This window comes from Abramis brama, assembly GCF_963993115.1.
Source record: "Abramis brama genome assembly, chromosome: 20".
NCBI lineage: Eukaryota > Metazoa > Chordata > Actinopteri > Cypriniformes > Leuciscidae > Abramis > Abramis brama.
This window is the reverse complement of record NC_139982.1, coordinates 22287752-22304489: the sequence shown is the minus strand read 5'-3', so window position 1 is coordinate 22304489 and position 16738 is coordinate 22287752. Positions and strand designations below refer to the sequence as shown.

The 16738-nt window shown below is 36.2% G+C and overlaps 1 protein-coding gene across 1 annotated transcript in view; it reads left to right on the top strand.

Moving 5' to 3' along the window:
- The first annotated feature begins 14907 nt into the window (after nt 1–14907).
- Nucleotides 14908–16738, top strand: part of galnt18a (UDP-N-acetyl-alpha-D-galactosamine:polypeptide N-acetylgalactosaminyltransferase 18a) — a 47959-nt gene continuing 46128 nt past the window's right edge. Inside the window, exon 1 of the mRNA XM_084095316.1 lies at nt 14908–15398. Within this exon, the coding sequence (XP_083951442.1) occupies nt 15155–15398 (244 nt within the window). The 5' untranslated portion in view covers nt 14908–15154. The remainder of the gene's footprint in view (nt 15399–16738) is intronic.

The following is a 16738-nucleotide window of genomic DNA, read 5'->3' as shown; positions in this document are numbered from 1 at the left end:
ATGTAAAAACATATGTTGTCATAACTTTTTTTTACAGTGTGTCCGATTTAAAACAAGTCAAGAAATGAGAGCGATATGCTCCTCTGAGCTTGAGTATCTTGACTAACAATTTATTATATTTATTATTTATTTAATAAAAAGGTATTTTGAGCAGTAGGATTGAGTATAGCAAAACAATAATACATTTATTGCAATTTTTGAATAACTTCTGTTCTGTGGATAACAGTTGGGCATAAATATGCTAATCTTATTAATTATGAATTTCACAGCATGTTTGATACGTCTGTTTCTCAGAACATTCTCTATTCAAATAAAAATTCTATAGACTCAGCAAACTGCCTTTGAGTTGTTTGCTTGAGAAATCATATCCATGGTCAGCTGAGTGCAAACAGACAGAACTCATTCAAATAAAAGCTCTGCCTGCAATCAGCACAATTCAGAAAGATGGGCTCTGAACTTTTGCTCCTTTGTCAAAAAGCCCTGATCTGTGAAAAGACTTCTTCCATGAGAGATTGGATTTAGATCCTCCAGACTTCAAATAGAGTATTTTTCTGTCTCTATATCGCTCATCCATACACTCCCACACATTAGTGCCACTGACAAGCTTAGCTCCGAAAAGAACAGAGAAACATTTTCAGTGTGCATAATGTTATGCAGATCTGTTTCAGCTCGGTTTACTTAAGCTACGAATTCCAAACAACACCAAAGTTGTTTATCTTCATTAAAGAGGTGAATTAAAGGAAATTGACTAGTCAAAAATGATTTAGTGCACAGGCATTTCACGTCATTGCTTTTTAGCGCAGCTGCAAGAGTGGAACGGAGGAGCAGCGAGATAACGGTGTATATTACAATACTAAAATCATTCACAGGCAGCACATTATTGATTGCTGAAAGTGGAGGCTAACATGGTTTAATTAGCAATAGATATTTGATCTAGGCTAAGCAACAATAACACTTTTTTTAATAGCTGTTGGCATATTTAAAGCATACGGTGTCAACCAGGCGGTTATATAGTTTGACAGTTGTAGGCACACACACTGTATTGACATACACCACACCGGAAAATCAGAGCAATTGTTCTGCAAGTAGAATTTGAATCTTGCATGTATGAAGATTTTATTTGGTACATTAGTTGAATGTTCTTGAACTAAGCTCTTATGCCATTACATAATCCTGTAAATGTGGATAAAACATTGAAATACATTCTTCAAAGATACTCAAGCTCAGAGGATCATATCGCTCTCATTTCTTGACTTGTTTTAAATCGGACACACTGTAAAAAAAAGTTATGACAACATATGTTTTTACATTGTTTTAACTCATCAAAATAAGTTAAGTTATACAAGATTCAACTCATTTTTTTAAAGTCAGTTTAAAGTCATTGCTCGGAGCACGTCTCAGATTCTCAGATATTTACTCACTATTAGAACTTCTTGTGACTTATGTTTTAAAAACATGCAGGAATATCTCTTCTGGCAGACAAGAGCCGGACATCTGTACAATAGATGTCCAGCATATAGCAGTCTTGTTTATTTCTTGGATGTAGTTTGCCTCTGGCCATCTTTTCCTCATTAAAACTGTTTATTCTTTTTGTGAGCCAATTAAATCACTCATGCACAGATGTATTATGAATATTTAATTATATAGAGAGTGCTTTTTGAATAGCAATTTATGGCTTACAACGCACTCATATTAGGTACCTGATATCAGTATAATATTGTTCTTGTGACTATAAACTGTCAGGAAACAGACTCATAGATATACGGTGAAGCACAAATGTGGTTTATTGATGAACAAACATGCACAAGGTGAGTAAAGGGTTTTGGGAGGAGGTAAACAGTCCAGATAAGTTTAACCACACACACCTTTTGAAATAATTTTCACTGAATAGTTTGAATGACAGTCTTTCACTTTCCGTTACAAGTTTTTGGAGATTACTCCTGGAGGAACTGGAGACAGGAGATAATACCTGGAGGTAGCAGAGATGAAGAAACAACACAGAGGAAACTACAGGTAGGCCTAAGTAGTCCATACACCGTTTGACAGTAGTCATAGACTATGAGTGTGTGGAGCAGGCTTAAATGGAGAGAAGTTGATGAAGGTGAATGATGGCAGGTGTGGATGATTGAGGAGTGTGTGCAGTTGGGAGTTAGGAGGGATCATGGGAAATGTAGTGCGAAGGGGACAGGTAATGGTGAGGTGACTGGATATCATGACATAAACATTGTTAGTTGATTGTTCAGTTGCATTAACATGTCTTTTCTCATACCTTTTCTATACATCCTCTTGACAATGAGCATCACAGGAACTTCAGCTGGTTTGAGTCCTACTTTACCCGTAGATCTTTCAAGGTGTCTTGAGGAAGAGCTTTGTGAAAATCACATCAACTTGTTGCTGGGGTACCTCAAGGTTTGGTACTCAGACTCTTTCTGTTCTCTTTATACATAACATTGCTGGGAGCAGACTTTATATAGGTAGTTCTTTAATAAGTTCTTTATAGTTTCCACTATAAAACTGTATAGTGTTATTGTAAGTCACCTTCACAAAATGAATACATAAATAAAAATATTAAATAACACTATTACATCTACTGAATGTAACCTGTCTATTGCCCACAACCCACATGACCCCATTGACTTCATACTAAAATTCTGGTGGACTACAATTATTTAAAAATCTGATATATTTACTATGCTACATTTTAAGGCATCTCACATGCTACTGTGGCTCCTTCCTTACTGACAAAATGTGTTGGTGTCTTCTGACTGATGCTTGTTTAATTTGCATACTGTCCCATGCAATGTGTCTGAATCAATATCTTGTTTCATATTTCCTGTGTGAATATAAAGCATCACAAACAGAAGTATTAAGAAATGCCCAAAGCTCATGAATAATCAATATGAGTCAGCTGAACTGCACAAGTAAAGTAATATTACTGCATAAGTAATCAGGCCCTGGGCTTCCAACAGTACAAAAAAAAGAAGAAAAAAGAAATGGATTGTTCTCTTAAACAGGTGCCTTTTAAAGTTTGATCTTCAAAAGAGCATTTTTGTACACCTTTAAACATGATAAGATATAAACATCTTTAAGTAAATTTTATATATATATATATATATATATATATATATATATATATATATATATACAGTATATTACATCAACTTAACTTAAAAAAGTGAAATTAAAAAGACAATCTTTCAGTGAGCTTCAGTCATTTATTCCTCACTCATTTAAAATGGAGGATGTTTTAGGTTTCACTGTATACACAGCAGGATAAAAAAAAAGTTACCTGACAATTTCCATTTTAAGGAAATGCGCTAGACAGGGTTTTGTTAGCTTTGCTCTTTTAAATTGGATTATGATATAAAATTTCTTTAATATTCAGGAAAAATGTCAAGAATGAAATATCACTATTTCATGCAGAACAAGATGTTATGCGATTTTCTAAAATTTTTTTGGCCTTGTCTCTTGTTGTTGTTCTGTTGATGTGTGAGTTTTACCTGCTCATATGAAACCATTCATCTTGAGGGTCGACAGGTCTGCAGTGATCCACGCTGTCTTGTTGATATAACAGAGCTTGAATAAATATGTGATATATTTGCGACCATTACACCGGGAAAGCATTGCCGTACGGATGACGGGGGCAGCGAGCAAAGCCCACAGATACATCAGAATGGCTTTGTGGTGCTTCTATGCAGAATAATTATTCAGACAATTTGTCACAATTCTTCAGATCCATAAGAAGATCTGCATTACTGCAAGAGACACTTAGTGAGGCAACCGTCCTGTGCGGTTTAAATCATGGTCCGAAATTGGCAAAACAAGTCAGTGATTCACATGCTTGTAAATGTGAACTTAATAATGACTGTAAGGACATATTTTATTTGAATATGATAAATATTAATACATATGTTTATTTGTTCTTACTAAAGACATTATGGAGGAAATTACTGAATATTCACGCTTCAGTACTGTAATAATCAATACTGAATATTAAAAAACATTTTTATATCTTCTAAGATGTGAATGGTGCTTATAGAAAACTTGCTGGCATGATGCTGGTTTCCAAGGTGTTGCTCTTGTCCAATTGGATGCCGTCCCAAGTCTGTTATATTTTGGTCTCTAGATATGGATCTGGTCCCCATACCATGTAAATCTAAGGGATGAAATGATCATTGACCTAAGAAAATGTTGCTAAAGAAAATAAACAGCTCACAAAAACCTCCACAATGTGTTATGTTTGTGCTTTATAAGGCTCCAAAGTTCTAAAGTCAAGATGACCTTTGCCGAAGTCTTGACTTGGCGTCGTTACCTGAATTTATAATGGATGGGGAGAGCGTACTGAACATATTTATGCATTCACATAAGCCTAATTTATCACTCTGCCAGCTTTTCTCTTTCTCTCATTCTCTCTCTCAGGACGTGTATCACCTCTTTCTATAAACACTCGTTCTATAGCAATTATCCATCATGTCAGAGGATGAACTTCAAACGCTACACGCACGCACACACACACAGGGTGATATGCTGATACAGTCTCTGTACCAGGTAAAAGTAAAGCCACAGTAATTTAATTTGTTTTTAATGATGCCATGCAATGCCAACAACATGGTATGGCATAAGTAATGACTAAAGATCAAAGCAAGCATATCATTCATGGAGCATGCATGGGGTAATATATTTATTTTTGAAAGCTTTCAGGTCATTTATAAAAGTTGACACAGGCTTGCCATTTAAAACTGCTCAGAGAATGTATTAGTGCCATTGCAAATGTTATGAGTGAACACATTTCCTTAATCATCAGTCTGAATTTAAATAACATTTGCTTGTGAAATATTGTTGAGGAGGGGCTGCTTTATTTTTCCTCAGCTGCCTTTTGGCCAATTTGGCTTTCTTATGCTTTATTTAGGCATGAAAACAATACTTCAAAGCTTTCTTTCATCCCACATCCCTGTCTCTTGACCTTTTGGGGTGACCTTTTTCCATTTGGCCAGTATTGTCATTAAAACGTGTTTTCCTCTGACATTTGCTTTTCAAACAAGCGTACTGATGTCCTCAGTATTAGGAGCTTCAATGAGCTTCCACATCAAACTGATACGTGTTCAGAACATTTAATATTGGACCTGTGAAGTTATCCTCAATATTACAGTACAATCATTGTTTGTATTCAAAAAGAGCTGCTCAATTTCTAGTCCAACCTGAAGGCTATGAACTCAGCTGACTCAAGGATTTCAAATGTGTTGTTAGACTAGCGATTCTCGTTTTATAAGTAAAATAAGGGTTTTACTTGAGGATACTTTTCAGTTTTGTTCTACAGCATAAATGATGCACAGTCATACCTCAAATGTGAATTTGCACTCTAAAAACACTGTTGGCCTGTCCTATTTGTCAAAAAGAAACTTTCCAGTTTTGTTACATAAAACCATACAGTGGGACACATATCAGTTTGCACTCTAAAAACATTGCTAACAAGCTAACAATGCTACAGAAGGACTCCAATGGCCTGTAAGTACAACTTTTTTAATGACACACAGTGTGTACCCCAAACGTGAATTTTTATGTAAAAACATTGCTTAAAAACGCTAACAAGCTGCTCTGTCTGATTTGTAGAGAAGAAACTTTCCAGTTTAGTTCTACAGCATAAAAGTTGTTAACATTCTAACAATGCTACATAACACTTCAATGTAAACATGTAAACTTACATTGTATTAGTGCTAGAAATTCACCATTGTAAAAATCCATTCGAAAATGGCTCGAAAATGCTAATTGTCTTCCAGGGTTCCGGACTTCAAATTGAAACGATTTTAGAAAGCTAGTAATAATAGAGTTAGTTATGCATCAAGAGATGGCCAGCCATTTTTCTACACTGTTGAAGCACTTTCCAGTACCCGCGGGTGGCCGGTCGTAGGTCTTCGTAGTGATTGGAGTGTGTTAATGGCTTTGCTATGGAGAAGAAGTGGAGTGGATTTAGATGAAGCTCTCCACATGTGGTCAATCAATCTGCAATACAGCAAAAGTGGCTGTGAGAACAATTAATCAAGTTCCTGTGATGTAGCATTTGGTGGGTGGAGGCGACATGTGCAAGAACCCTATTTTTCCATTTTCTTTTTTTCTCAGCATAATGTATTGTGTGTGTAGGCTACCTCTCAGAGGGAGGGAATTGCATGTAAGTGCGTGTAGTTCAGTGTGTACGTGTAGTGTGGGCTCTGGAGACAGCTCACCCTCTCCCTGGGTCTCTGAATTACTCCTCAGGTTTTCTCTGCCTGCCTAATGATTTGAGTTTACAGCCCATTGCCTCCCATCTCTGCATGCAGCACATAATCTCTTTGTAGAGATGATAATTATGGCTTCATAGAGCTCGGAGCCCTTTTCTGAAGCAGTGCCTTGCTGTCTGGGATGGAGTTAATGAGAGAGGCAGAACTGAGTTAATCCATCCTGAGGACTCGTTGCCCTGTGTTTCGTGTGTCTGAGGCCACAAGCAGCTGTGAAATCAGGTAATAAGATACAAAACACCACATCTTAATCTCCGTTGCTTCGGCTCTGACTGTGATGAGATTCTAATGCCCATTTATGCCTCAGGAATCGGTCTCATCATAAGAAAATGATAAAAAATAACAACAAAAACAGTTGGATCTCAGAATACATAAGAAACAACTTTGCCACACTGATTTGGGATTATTTCATCTTTACTGGATCTCATAACTTTTTAAGGTACAAATATGTCACAGATGAAAGTGTTTGAACAGTGCACATGTAAATGAATGGATAGAGGCTATATCCATTCATTTACATGTACGCCAACAGAGTAGTATGCCCGAATATATAGTATTCGAAAAACAGTAGGCGAAAAGCCCCCCACTTTATTATTTAGTTTGATTAAATTCCTGACTACCTGAATTTACTGATTGTTATTTTTAGTTGTTATGCATTATATTTTTATTTATTATGCATCTGTTGTGATTATTCTATGATTATTTTAATTCCTTTTCTATGTAAAGCACTTTGAATAACCTCTGGGTATGAAATGTGCTATAAAAATAAACTTGCCTTGCCTTACTTTTTCATAGTGTATAACATGACTAGTTTAACAGCTTGAAATAATGATTAGCCTGGTAAGATACAGTTTTAGCTCCTCCAACAATGAATTAAATGTCATATTAGATAATGGAAGATCAATTGAGAATGCTAATGTTGAGTCATATTGTCCTGCGGAGAGATTTTTAGTGAATTAAATCAGATGGTGGTCAGATCAATTCAAAAGCGGCTGAGCTTATTTAACATTGAAAGATTGTCCATACTCTGATAACAGTGGGAAAGCAGGCTCAATTCCATCGAGAACAAGACATGCTACTGATAATAATCTTTAGCTACATTATGTATTTCAGTAATGCACAATACAGTGAGACTATGTCAACATACAGTTTAATTTATGAAACGTATTACTTCTATTACAGATGCAAACTTGTATCATTTTCAGTGAATTATGAGACAGTCTCTGTTGTGCAAGTCTGTTCTCTGATATGAAAATCTGTGTTTAGATTGTATTCATGTTCCTGGCAGTTTTAAGATAAGGGAATGTTAGAAGTTCCTGCCGGAGAATCATATTTCCTCAGAATCCATTAAACACAGAGTCCGGCTTTCATCCCCATTCAGACAATATGATAACACTGTCATCGAGGTACAGCAAGCTTTGTGATAGGCCATGCTATATAATTACACGTTCTCTAGGAAAAGCTAGGGTTCCCTAGGTAATTTAAATCCTTAATTTTATTTTTAAATTGTGATTTCGAGTCCTTTTTTTATGCAACCATGAATATATGTGTACTGTGTGTCCTTCAATAAAAAAATCTGCTGATTGAGGTTGAATATTTTTTAGGCAAACGTTATTGCAGTATATTTTTCAGTCAAGTATAACCTATAATTTTCATCAAGTTCATTTGGTTCAAAGACATTGCAGATACATTATTTATGGGATGAGGAACTCAATAAAACTTCCACTTTGTGGTAATGTACTTGATAAGTGTACGGGAGAGCTAATGCGTTTAATCAAGAGAGGGCCAAATGTCGAAACTAAAATAAAAAAATGATAAAATGCATTCAACAGAAAATTATGCTCTTAAAACACTGGCACAATTACTGAAAATGAGTCAGTGAATCATAACATAATCCGATATTTCAAGGCTCTTCTCATCTTAAACCATGCATCACTAATCATCAGCGAAAGTATATTTCAGCCTTCATTTGTGAAATGCTTTTCTTTCACAAATTATAATGCAGAAAGCAACAAATAGCTAAATTTTTCCCCCTCAGCCAAATACATCTGGCAGAATTGATTAAAATTATTTTAACACCAAAAGCCATTGTTAATATGAATTAACAGTTGAATCACACATGCTGAAGGAAAAATTGAGGCACTGATTGTTCAGTGATTACATATAATGATGACCCGATTTCATACACGCTATTTATGAGTAAACTGCTTCCTGTGAAAAGCATAGCCTTTATAACAAATGAAACTAAATAGAAACACTCAGCAAGCACTTTAAAAACCATGTTGCCACTTGATAGAAAAAATTCAGAAGCCATTCAGAATCATATTCCATGCCAGCTGGAAGAATTCATTGGGTGCTTTCTTTGTCTCACCTCATAAAATGTTGCAGAGGCATACCTGTATATGTCATATTTGTTCGGCTTTTAGTTTCAATCTTCCACTGAAGAAAGAAAGACATAAAGTTTTGAAATTACATCCTTTTTCTACCCTGGGTTCTCTCGGAGAGGAGTCCTGTCATAGTCTGTGTTAGTTGTGATACTGGAGACTTACAATGCTTTGCCTTCACAGTTTATTTGCTGTAAGTTCTGGCATTTTTATAAGAAATTCCACAAGTAAACATCCTCTGGACAATTTCATCCATAATGGAGAAATTCAGGGGGTTTCTGCTTTGAAATTCTGAAGCGAGACAGACATTGGATTCTTGCTTCTGTACTAACATCTTATGTGGTTGAGAATATTAAATGTGCAGTATTTGCATTGCGCCTGCTATAAATGTAAGATAGCCATGTAAGATACATTTGAATCATGATGGCATGCTCAGTCCTATAGGGCAAAGCCTCAAACCCCTGGCAGAGAATGATGTCCAGTCTCTCATCCACTTCATGGGATTGTTACTGCTCAGCAGAGCATTGTTAGGAACAGAAAGCTCCTGCTATGGTGAACAAGGGAACTCTTTCATTGTTCCTTGCTCCCTATAAATACAGCGGGAGTCTTGGTTCCTTTACAACTACAACAGAGAGAAGGAATAAAAATATTTACTCTGAAAATGATTTAGTAGATTGAGATTCTTTACTTAATGATGTGGTGAATAAACCTCTTGATTAGGTTTGTAATTATGACGATGCTGATGAGCTACTGGGCCAACATCCACATCCGTGGTGGATTAAGGACTCAGATCTACCTCAGTTGGACTAGAAAAACTGCACCTCCAATGAGAAAAATATTTATTTTTGTGCAATTCTATGCAAGTTCATATTAATACATCTGTAGACCAAAGAAATCATGGACATGATTTGAAAGGGTTAAATGGTCTTGAAAGAAATTGTCACACGCTCCTCGTGGTAAAAAATGACCACATTGGAAATTAATGGGAAACAAATTTCATCTAGTGAAAAGATTTGGTACTGCGCCCAAACAAAATCTTACTGAAAGCTAATTTTCTGAGAAATCAACCTCAAATCATCAGGATACTATACAATATAAAAAGGCAATATACAAACAGTAATAATATACAAAAATGTACTGGGGAAATGCGTGTTCATTTACCGGTATTAGACAGATTTGTCAATGAATTAGTGGAGAGAATTCAATTTCTATGGGACTGCATGTCTGTTTGTTATAGCCTGTACTTTTTTGTACCTGTACTGTACTTCAATTTTCTAAATCAGGGTTATCATATTAAACTAAAACCATTAAAAAACATTTTTTTTTACTTTTAAATAAATGTTAACAGAAATAAAATAAAATAAAATATATATTAAAAACAGATTTTATTTCAGCTATATTTCTCATTTTTATTTAGTTTAACAAAACTACTAAAATAACTCAAATTAAATTTACAATTATTTTTTAAAAATGCTTTAAATTAATATTTATAAAATTATTATAAACATTGTAAAAAACAGAAACTAATAAAAATGACAAAAAAATTCTAAACATGAATGAAACTATAATATTATCCGAATAATACTAAAAAAACACTGTGATTTATGCAGTCATTTGATCCATTTAGACCTGATCTCTGCAAGCTCACATTCATCTGCCAATATTTTTGAGTGCAATGCCCACATCTCAAAATCCAATAAAAAACCAATGCACAGAACCAATGAACCCAGAAGTCCCCGCCCTTCATTTTTTCTTTTTCGATAATCTGTTACACTTGGATGTGTCACAATATGGAAGAAAAAATATTTTGCTACTCCTGTTTCATTGTGACTTTAAGGAACTCTGGGATTCTGGGATTTCTATCTCCCTCTGTGGTTGAAACATAGAATTGCAAGTGAACAGTTTTCCATTTGAGCTTCAGAGCATCTTTTCTACACAGATGAATTTACCAATTTGAGGTATTGTCAATAATTTATTTCTAGCAAAAAAAGTACAAGAAATCCTTCATAATATCTTTTGATTCAAACCAATTACACCGCAGCTTACACAGCTTAGCTCACCCAAAAATGAAAACTCTCATTAATTGCTCACCCTCATGTCGTTCCAAACCCATAAGACCTTCGTTCATCTTCGGAACATAAATTCAAATATTTTTGATGAAATCCGAGAGCTTTCTGACCCCCCATAGAATGCAACGTTATTACCACTTTCAAGGCCCAGCAAGTTAGTAAAGACATCTTTAAAATAGTCCACATAACTACAGTGGTTCAACCTTATGTTAGAAAGCGAAGATAATACTTTTTGTAATATTTCTATTTTATAATGACATCTGTCAAAATCAAGGGTCAATGCAAAATACCATTTGTCTCAAATAAGAATAAGCTAAAACAGCAGTAAAACAACAACTCCTAAAAACAATAGGAGGATTTCCATGATTTTTCCCCCAAAACTAGTTAAACGTAAACCCGCCCCGTGACCGATTTCATTGATCACCTCAATGCAGTCTGTCAGCAAAAGTTCAGACTTCTGTCAAGAGTTCAGAAAGAAATCATGGATGGATCTGATCATGGCAAACAGTAATGCTAGGCTATATATCAGATATGCTACCAATGCTATACTAACTAAGATTATGGTTATGGGGTTAGTATTTGTTTCAATCAGCACTGTGATGACCAATGGTTTCTTTGGCAACTGGTTCAAGGGGGAAAAAACATGCAGTGCATAATCCTCCACATGTTCCAACATTCACCAAGTAGGTCAACTAGTTCTCATGAAAAGCAATCAGATTAATGCACCGTCGCATGCTCTGCATCAGGACTATGGATTCTGATTAAGGAAATTTCACATTGCTCTTCTGGGCAAGAACCACCATTGCTATTGATATTCCAGGCAGTGTCTCCTTCCTTCTGTTACATAGCCGATATACCCTAGACCTCTCATTTTAAATTACAACCCAATAATATCTCACTGCAGTGGGGGCTGTGGCAGACAGAACGGAGCGTATTCTGTCTCATTGATCTTATGTATAGCTGAGTCATAGGCTCCATGCTTAAATACATTGCCACGGGAAGTCACGGCTGGCTGTGTCAGTATCCAGGTGGTGCAGAGTACATTTATCTTGTTTTAAGGATGATCAGACCATTTTAGTGTAAAACAAGTCTGAATAAGCGATTCAAAAAACGTAGGTGCTCTCTAAAGCGATACGATTATTTCAGCAGGTGGAGCATAGTAGATAAAGACTCAAGGTCCTCGCACTGTAAGTTCTCACCATGCTTTCGTTAAATCTAAAACTAACCATGGCATTTTGTCTTTTAAGATCAGTCATTCATAGACCTTCTAGATCCCGTAGTAAGTAATTACTTAGTCCTAATTACTTAGGCCTAAGTCTCTACCGAGAAATTCTCTATACTTTAATATTTCAGCGTCCATTCATATTTCATGCATCATTTCATGATCTGGTGTCTCTGTGTACATTTGGGTAAACTAAACAGGTGAAAGAGTAAGTTGGCAAGCCAAAGACAAAGATCAAAGCCAGCACCTCAGGGTAGTTTGCTTCTGATTCCATCTGTTAATGTAATGTTTCTCTGATGCTTTTTTTCCCTCGCTTGATCAGCCTGAAAGCCCTGAATAGGGAAGGCTGATGAGGAGCATCTTTGAAGGCTGTTTCGATTGCACTCTTCCATTTGAGTTACAACCTGACCGTTTAAGGGAATTTGGCCTCCCTTGTCTTCAATCAGAAACCCTCTAAATATGTGAAGGCATTCATTAAAATGCCTTTAATCTCTCTAAGAAAATAATCACAAGAGCACTGTCAGATATTTAAAACAGTAAATCACAAAAATATTACAAGACATTATGTCAAGATTGCTTGATTGACTTCCTATATATACGCTAGAATATCTTGTAACTTCATAACGTTAAATAACTTGTATTTGTATGATAAAGGATAATCAACTAGAAATAATGTAGGGAAAGACTTGATTTTATCCATCTGGAATTGACTGGATTGTAAACATTTAGTTTCATACCGGAATGGAGTCAGGTGGCTTGAAAAGTAAGAGCGATCCCTCCTGTCATCCAAAACAAGGAGTCAAAAAAGGTGTGGTGGTTCCCATGAAAAAAGACAGGTGAGATCAGTGGGAATGATAATGAATAGCTTTCTTCAGGTATGTCATCTAAAGGAGAATAATTTCAGAAACAAGCATTTTTTATTATTATTTTGGAATAACGTTGTAAAGATGAATTGCGCACAATAAGCTCAGAAATTTGCATTAATAAAGTAAGTAGGATCACAATTAAAACTTTCATCAGAATGCTTTAGTTTTTGTTTAATTGATGATTTTATTTACAACACATCTCAACAACGGTTAAAAATAACTCTGCTGTAGTGGAGCAGATGGGGTGTGAGTCAAATCAGTGATCTCAACTGATGTGTTAGGATCCAAAAATAAGTTGCAGGTCTGCAAGGATAATAGGGGAAAAATGACATTACATGATTGTTGCAGACAAAGCTGGCCTATACCGTCCACAGCAATGTGTAAACTTATGATATCAAACTGAAAGAAAATATGAATATACAATTTCATCAAGAATATTTGTAGGATTACAAAACAAAAATATTTACCGTTTTTTTAAAAAAGAGGAGAAAACGTTCCTGTTGTTGTTCCATATTTGTTGTCAGCAGGGATGTCACTAGGATTGGAAGACAGGGGGGGCTTAGCCCCCAGGGTATTTGTAACTTGTTTATAGAAAATCTTACAGTGAGTTTGAGTAAAAAACAACTGTGTATATGTTTAGCTGTATTTGTCTCTTCAAGCCCGTTACCATCTTCAACCCTGTTACCCTAGTATCAACCCCGTCACACCTACATTTTTATTAATTATTTTTTTAAGTTTATAAATAAGTCATTTAATGTTTGTTGAACTTAGTCAGAAATGTTCAGAGCAATCATAAGAATACTAATATAAGTTCAAATTCTGAAGTTAAGCCACATCTTTGATCAAAAATGATAGGGTTGCTGTCACAAAAAGTGCCCATTTCAGGCTTTAGTATAGCATAAGTGTAAAATTATATGTAAATTTTATGGTGCATGTACAATTTCTGGTAAGCTACGCTTTTTTATTATTTCAATTCAATTCAATTATTGTGATTTGACTTAATATTGACTCATTTGGATAAATATTAGGTACTCAAAATAGGCATTAATTTTTCTCAAGAAAAAAACAACTCACCTAATGCTGTAAACATACAGACAGTCCTATCAGCTGGTAGTATTATTTAAGGTTAAAAATAACTCAAATTAAATATAATGCGTTTTTTTAATTATAATAACAACTTTATTTAATGATTTAAGTAAAAAATATAATAAATATGTAATATAGAACACATATTTAGCAAAATACTCTCTATAGCTCTTGTTTTCTCGTTTATACATTTAGGTAAGTTGTAGCCTACTAACGTTACTGTATCTTTCAACAGTGTTCGTGTTTTTTTACTATAGTAGAGATGATCGGTTCACGTGCGCTATGGGATCGCTATGGGGTCACGTAAAATTTACAAACGCCAAAACGGTATTTATTGTTTGAATTTCGGAATAAAATGACAGAATCTGAGAGTTGAGATTCTATTATATCATAAAGTAACCTGCTCTGTCTAGTCTGTCGGTCTCCGTGTCCTCTTTGCTTTGCGATTTTTCTGTGCGTGAGAAAATGGATGGGTGGCGTGAGAGCGTGTGAAAAGTGTAAATTGCGTGTGTCTCACGATGAATGCGTGAGAGTTGGCAGCTCTCTGTCCAACTTCCGACTTTTCAGCTATTTTTTGTAGCTGGATATATATCATTTGTTGCGTCTAAATATGAATGAGGATACGGTTATTGATAAATCTAACTGTTATTGTTGTTCTTATTATCATTTAGGGGGGCTTTAATAGGAACATTTTGGGGTAGCTTCAGCCCCCCTAAAATAGGCCTAACGACGTCCCTGGTTGTCAGTCAAAGGCCGTGCGTCCAATCATTTTGGCGCTTGGAATAAGCTAGCCAAATTAGGCAAATAAAAAATAGCATAACAACATACATTTCAATGTTTGACCAACGACATTTTTGCCTAGTAAACAATTTGGTATTATTCCTCACTGTATGTCCAATGTAAAATCTGAGTAAAAACTAGTTCCATTACTGCTGTTGAACTTCATTGGCTGTCAACAGCAGCGCGCGCTGCTACATGGTGCGCGTGTACCCCTGGCTCATGACGCCGTCAAGCAAGCCGTGCGCGTGTTGCCGAGCTGTAAACCCCGCTGTCAAACAGTGCGGACGAGCGCGAGAGACATCAGCGCCTATCCGAACAGCTGCCGCTTCCTGTCACATAAGATGTCCTGGACACGCAAAGCCGTAACGTTATACGGGAGATCATTCCGCCGGGCTGTATGAGAGCAAAACCGCCGACAAACGCGTAAAGGATTTGTGCCTGTTTCTGCGCGCGCTGCGCACGTGGGGATGTTGCGATGGCATGCACGAGGAGAACCAAAACTTTGGTGTCCACGTGCGTGATTTTAAGCGGCATGACCAATATTTTGTGTCTGCTCTACGTCGGATGGATCACCAATTATGTGTCTAATAATAACGGCAACGTCAAAGTTGCAGGGAGGACGCATGAGAAAAAGTTTGATGATGACAACAGAGGAGAAACCCTTAGGATTATTGAGAGACTGGACAGGCTGGAGAGTGTTGTTAACCAACACATACAAGGTAATGATGTTTGTATATGGCATCCTATGATTTATAATAATTGCATGTTCTCTCTTTACAGTAGCTCATTTACAGTAGACATGAAAATCAATATAGGTTTAAAGGTGCTTTGCACTTCAGCTTTTGCTGATGAGCCTCTTTTATGGCTCTGTTTCTATACATCCATATGCATGAATCATATTTTTGTGGAGATGCAAATAGCTTGAGATACCGATCATAATTCTATAGCACCTCTATCTGGACTAATTCGTCTCCTAACAGATGTATTCAGCTGGTGCAGTGTAAGCTCAGGTTTATTGTAGCTAGAGAGGGGGGCATAAATTTAGCACTTGGCAAAGTCCTCACGTAAACATCAGTCCTGCGGCTGGTGCCATCATGTTGCTTTGCTGGACTCAAACAGGACAGCTGGGGAGTGATGATATCCTGCAAGAGTTTGAACAGACTCTCATCCTGGATGATTAATCATCATTAGTGTGCTGTTGATGTGAATCTGATTCAGTAGTGTTATAAATTCTGGCCTTGGAATTAAAATAAGAGGGTGTTGTGTCCTAAATAAACTCACATATATTCCTTAACAGGCTTTGTGTGAGGAATTGTATTTCTGTAATGTACTAATGCATGTATTAATCTTGTTGAGAAGCATTTGACTGGATTTATGGGATATGTTGGCATGTACTATATACAGCTCCTGTGCTGAGCTCAAGGTCTTAAAGCTTGCTTGCTCAGTCACAGTGAAGCCATAAATGTCAATCAAAATATACCCTGCACTGCACACCTACACGGTAAGACACTTAAGCAATTGAGTGTGTCATGCTACGGTTTCACAAGAAGATATCATATTGTGATGCCTTCCTAGCTTGACGTTAAGTATTTTATTTTAAGTGAAATGTGTTTTTTGGATTTTAAAACGTTATACAGAGAAAACCATAGCCATTCATTGTCTGATTTCCTTAAAAAGTGTAAACATTGTGGCTCTTCTTTGGTCCTGTCAAAATGTTGTGCTATTTGATTGAGCCTCCTGATCAGCCCGACAACAGGTCAGAAAGCTCTCGGATTTCATCAAAAATATCCTAGTTTGTGTTCCGACAATGAATGAAGGTCTTTTGGGTTTGAATCCCTTTGGGAAGTGAAATTACACATTTCATCTTTAATGTATTCAAACTCCCAATTCCCATAATACAAACTGCTCCTCTGTTCTAGAAGTCAAAGACATAGGTCATAATCAAGGCGCCTCAGATTTGCTTGCAGTCTCCTCCAGTTTTACGAGTTTTACGAGTCTCCAAAATCCATTAAAAGGGAAGAGTCCGGTTTTCACGCTCATCTGAACGGTCTGATTGCAT